Raw genomic sequence first — 6,000 nt, forward strand, 5'->3', positions numbered from 1 at the left:
TCCCTACACTCCTTCCCAGGAACTCCGTTCACTAGGCAAATCTCTCCTAATTGCACCCTTCTCCTCCATCGCTAACTCCAGACTCCGTTCCTTTTGTCTCGCCGCACCTTATACCTGGAATGGGCTTCCTGAGCCATTATGTCTAGCTCCATCCTGGCCGCCTTCAAATCCGGGCTAAAGGCCTACCTGTTTGATGCTGCTTTTGACTCCCAACTTGTCACTTGCTCGTAACCTTATAAGTACATAAGTACATAAGTACATAAGTAGTGCCATACTGGGAAAGACCAAAGGTCCATCTAGCCCAGCATCCTGTCACCGACAGTGGCCAATCCAGGTCAAGGGCACCTGGCACGCTCCCCAAACGTAAAAACATTCCAGACAAGTTATACCTAAAAATGCGGAATTTTTCCAAGTCCATTTAATAGCGGTCTATGGACTTGTCCTTTAGGAATCTATCTAACCCCTTTTTAAACTCCGTCAAGCTAACCGCCCGTACCACGTTCTCCGGCAATGAATTCCAGAGTCTAATTACACGTTGGGTGAAGAAAAATTTTCTCCGATTCGTTTTAAATTTACCACACTGTAGCTTCAACTCATGCCCTCTAGTCCTAGTATTTTTGGATAGCGTGAACAGTCGCTTCACATCCACCCGATCCATTCCACTCATTATTTTATACACTTCTATCATATCTCCCCTCAGCCGTCTCCTCTCCAAGCTGAAAAGCCCTAGCCTTCTCAGCCTCTCTTCATAGGAAAGTCGTCCCATCCCCACTATCATTTTCGTCGCCCTTCGCTGTACCTTTTCCAATTCTACTATATCTTTTTTGAGATACGGAGACCAGTACTGAACACAATACTCCAGGTGCGGCCGCACCATGGAGCGATACAACGGCATTATAACATCCGCACACCTGGACTCCATACCCTTCCTAATAACACCCAACATTCTATTCGCTTTCCTAGCCGCAGCAGCACACTGAGCAGAAGGTTTCAGCGTATCATCGACGACGACACCCAGATCCCTTTCTTGATCCGTAACTCCTAACGCGGAACCTTGCAAGACGTAGCTATAATTCGGGTTCCTCTTACCCACATGCATCACTTTGCACTTGTCAACATTGAACTTCATCTGCCACTTGCACGCCCATTCTCCCAGTCTCGCAAGGTCCTCCTGTAATCGTTCACATTCCTCCTGCGACTTGACGACCCTGAATAATTTTGTGTCATCGGCGAATTTAATTACCTCACTAGTTATTCCCATCTCTAGGTCATTTATAAATACATTAAAAAGCAACGGACCCAGCACAGACCCCTGCGGGACCCCACTAACTACCCTCCTCCACTGAGAATACTGGCCACGCAATCCTACTCTCTGCTTCCTATCTTTCAACCAGTTCTTAATCCATAATAATACCCTACCTCCGATTCCATGACTCTGCAATTTCTTCAGGAGTCTTTCGTGCGGCACTTTGTCAAACGCCTTCTGAAAATCCAGATATACAATATCAACCGGCTCCCCATTGTCCACATGTTTGCTTACCCCCTCAAAAAAATGCATTAGATTGGTGAGGCAAGACTTCCCTTCACTAAATCCGTGCTGACTTTGTCTCATCAGTCCATGTTTTTGTATATGCTCTGCAATTTTATTCTTAATAATAGCCTCCACCATCTTGCCCGGCACCGACGTCAGACTCACCGGTCTATAATTTCCCGGATCTCCTCTGGAACCTTTCTTAAAAATCGGAGTAACATTGGCTACCCTCCAGTCTTCCGGTATTACACTCGATTTTAGGGACAGATTGCATATTTCTAACAGTAGCTCCGCAAGTTCATTTTTTAGTTCTATTAATACTCTGGGATGAATACCATCAGGTCCCGGTGATTTACTACTCTTCAGCTTGCTGAACTGACCCATTACATCCTCCAAGGTTACAGAGAATTTGTTTAGTTTCTCCGACTCCCCCGCTTCAAATATTCTTTCCGGCACCGGTGTCCCCCCCAAATCCTCCTCGGTGAAGACCGAAGCAAAGAATTCATTTAATTTCTCCGCTACGGCTTTGTCCTCCTTGATCGCCCCTTTAACACCATTTTCGTCCAGCGGCCCAACCGACTCTTTGGCCGGTTTCCTGCTTTTAATGTATCTAAAAAAGTTTTTACTATGTATTTTTGCTTCCAACGCTAATTTCTTCTCAAAGTCCTTTTTTGCCCTCCTTATCTCCGCTTTGCATTTGGCTTGGCATTCCTTATGATCTATCCTGTTACTTTCAGTTGGTTCTCTTCTCCACTTTCTGAAGGATTGTTTTTTGGCTCTAATGATTTCCTTTATCTTACTGTTTAGCCACGCCGGCTGACGTTTAGTCTTTTTTTCCCTTTTTTCTAATACGTGGAATATATTTGTCCTGAACCTCCAGGATGGTGTTTTTAAACAGCATCCACGCCTGATGCAAGTTTTTTACTCTGCGAGCTGCTCCTTTCAGTCTTTTTTTCACCATTTTTCTCATTTTGTCGTAATCACCTTTTCTATAGTTAAACGCTAGCGTACTTGATTTCCTAGTTTCACTTCCTTCAATGCCAATATCAAAACCGATCATATTATGATCACTGTTATCAAGCGGCCCTCGTATCGTTACCCCCTGCACTAGATCATGAGCACCACTAAGGACTAAGTCTAGTATTTTTCCTTCTCTTGTCGGCTCCTGAACTAGCTGTTCCATGAAGCTGTCCTTGATTTCATCAAGAATCTTATGTCCCTTACGTGTACAGATGTTACATTAACCCAGTCTATATGCGGGTAATTGAAATCCCCATTATTATTGTGTTGCCCAGTTTGTTTGCGTCCCTGATTTCCTTTAACATTTCCGCATCCGTCTGTTCGTCCTGGCCAGGCGGACGGTAGTACACTCCTATCACTATCCTTTTCCCCTTTGACCATGGAATTTCAATCCACAGTGATTCCAAGGAGTGGTTTGCTTCCTGCAGAATTTTCAATCTATTTGATTCAAGGCTCTCGTTAATATACAATGCTACCCCTCCACCAATCCGATTCACCCTATCACTACGATAGAATTTGTACCCCGGTATGACAGTGTCCCACTGGTTATCCTCCTTCCACCAGGTCTCAGAGATGCCTATTATATCTAATTTTTCATTTAGTGCAATATATTCTAACTCCCCCATCTTATTTCTTAGGCTCCTGGCATTCGCATATAGACATTTCAAACTATGTTGTTGTTCCTAAGTACATCATGCTTAGTACTTGACAGTATTAACTGGCAATCTTTTGTCTGATTTTTATTGTTATTTAAAGATACCCGATCTACTACAATCTCTTTTGCAACCTCACTATCAGGATACTCTATCTTCCCTGTTATGGTGATATCTTTGAAAGATACCTTATCCCGAACCATGCTCTTTTGAGCGACTGTCGGCCTTCCCCCCTTTATCTTGTCTTCCTCTCTTCAATAGTCCCTTCCCTATGTGTCCTTCTATCTGTCCTACCCTTATCCTTATTGGTCCTGTCTGTCTGTCCTGATTTAGATGTTAAGCTCTTTTGAGCAGGGACTGTCTTTTCTTCATGTTCAATTGTGAAGCGTTGTGTACGACTGGTAGCGCTATAGAAATGATTTATAGTAGTAGTAGTAGTCTTAACTGTAGCCCACCGTTGCTAAGTTCTCCCCTAAGAGACTTATAAAGATTTTCTGTACATTTATTTGACAATATGATATGTTCTGAATTTTCCAGTGAATGTAGTATGAACAAGGCCTCTGACCTTTTAACTGTATCTCCTGCAACTATTCTATACTTTTCTAAGGTATGTTATCACATTTTAGGGGGAGGGGGGGTTATTCTGATTATTCGATTTAATCATTTTGTTTATGTGATGATTATTTATACAGTTCTTTTATTTTTGGAACACATTGTTTTAAAATGCTGACCGTCGCCAGCTAAATTAGCCCTTTTCCATAATTCTGGTGGTCCCTGATTGCCAGAGGCTTACATGGCTCATGGCTGATATACAGCTGGGGACATCATAAGACAGCCCCTCCAATCTCTCTCTCACCCTTTCCCAATCCTCTCCCTCCCTTTCGCTCCACCCTCCTTCAGGCAAGGTTAGAACCCCTCCTCCGGCCTACCTAAAATCTCTGGTGGTTGAGTGGGGGCAGAAGACGAACCCACTAGTTCCTGTTCCTAGGAACAAAACCTGTCGGGGCAGCCTCAAGGTTGTACCAGTACCAAGATATTGAGCCAGCTTTGAAGTTCCTCCCCAACTCTGGCCCCTCTACTACCCCCTGACCTGCCCACTTCATAACGTCAGGGCCGCCGAGAGACTAGGCCGGGCCTGGGGCAAGGCCGCCCCACCTCCGCCCCCCCCCCCCCCCCGCCGCTGCCGCTCCCCATCACTCCCCCTGCTGCTGCTGCACCCTGTCGCTCCCCACGCTGCTGCTGCCCCCATCGTACCCCCGCCACTGCAGTCCCCAGTCTCACCTGCCTGCCTGCACGGCTCCGGTACCCCTGAATTCGAAGCGGCAGTCACAGATCGCCTCTCTACTGGCCTTCCCTCCCTGTGTCCCGCCCTCGTCTGATGTAACTTCCGGTTTCCGTGAGGGCGGGACACAGGGAGGGAAGGCCCGAAGGGAGGCGATCTGTGTCTGTCGCTTCGAATGCGGGGGGCCCAGAGCCGAGGAGGCAGGCAGGTGAGACCGGGAACTGCAGCGCCGGCGGCCTGACCCCGGCGCTGGGCCCCCCCCTGGAGGCCCGGGCCCAGGGAATTTTGCCCCCCCATGCCCCCGCTCTCGGTGGCCCTGTAAAACGGGACCGATCAGAGACGATATTCAGTGACACTCCTAGTTACATAAAACTAAATATCAACACTTGGGTGCTCCCAAGCAATTTAAGGGGGCAGGAGCCTCTCCTGTATCTTGATATGTAATTAGAATGACTATTAGCTTTATTGCTTTTTACTGATAACTAGCCTACGATGTTTGCACCCTCTGTGTTCCTTTGGAGTAGCTTAGCGGTTAGTGCTGTGGCCTGGGAACCGGGATGAATTCTCACTGCAGCTCCTGCAAGTCACTTATCTCCGTTGCTCCAGAAACAAATCAGTATCTGTATGCAATATATAACCACTTTGATTGTAACCACAGAAAGGTGATATCAAATCCCATCCCCTTTACCCTTCCTTTCTTTTTTGGTTGAATAGAATTTTTTTGTTTTTACTCTTTCACACTCCTGATGCAGTTTTTATGAAACAGGGCAATGTTAGGGTTTTAAAATAAATATCTGATTAATAAAAGTAATATAACATAAGAAAATATGGCCAAATATGGCCGCCTTACTTGTGCCGAAAATCAGCAGCGCTGGTTATCATGTGATAAAACCACCTATCCACTAACAGCAAATTTTCAGCAGGTCATGGCCGGCCATGTCCCACTGAAAATTGGTGGATAGCCGGTTACGGGGCATTAAACTGGCCAGGTGCTGATCCTGGCTGGTTAAATGGTTTTGAATATCAGGAAGGTATATGTTAATCTAAGGAAAAGTGAGGAGAAGCATTTATCACATTGTCTCTGATTTAACAAGCTATCAAGTCCATAACAATCACCATAAAACAAGAAAACATAAACTTTACTGCTTACCTCAGAATTAGACCAAGTTTTACTCATCCCAAAGAAGCCGTAGCACTTAGATCTGTAGTAGAACCACCTCGGTGGGAAAATGGATTGAGCTGCACGTCCTAGATGAAAAAAAAAAGATTTAGGGGAAAAGTTATCGATGAGGAAACATGAAGACAGATGAAGACCATGTGGCCTGTCCAGTCTATCCATCCATGCCATCTACTCTCCCTTTCACTCTATTAGAGATCTTACGTACTAGTCCCAAGTTTCTTGAATTCAAATCCAGTTTTATCTCCACTACCTCCACCAGGAGGCTGCCATCCTTTCTGTGATGAAGTATTTCCTCAGGTTAATTCTGAGTCTATCCTCTTTCACCGTCATCCTG

General features: G+C 45.5%; 1 protein-coding gene across 1 annotated transcript in view; it reads right to left on the minus strand.

Annotated features, from left to right (window-relative positions):
- The window catches only part of LOC115460003 (regenerating islet-derived protein 4-like), an 87,063-nt gene extending 81,336 nt beyond the window's left edge, over nucleotides 1-5,727 (minus strand). Inside the window, exon 1 of the mRNA XM_030189865.1 lies at nucleotides 5,637-5,727. Within this exon, the coding sequence (XP_030045725.1) occupies nucleotides 5,637-5,663 (27 nt within the window). The 5' untranslated portion in view covers nucleotides 5,664-5,727. The remainder of the gene's footprint in view (nucleotides 1-5,636) is intronic.
- Nucleotides 5,728-6,000: the final 273 nt, after the last annotated feature.

Source organism: Microcaecilia unicolor, chromosome 1, assembly GCF_901765095.1.
Source record: "Microcaecilia unicolor chromosome 1, aMicUni1.1, whole genome shotgun sequence".
Lineage (NCBI taxonomy): Eukaryota > Metazoa > Chordata > Amphibia > Gymnophiona > Siphonopidae > Microcaecilia > Microcaecilia unicolor.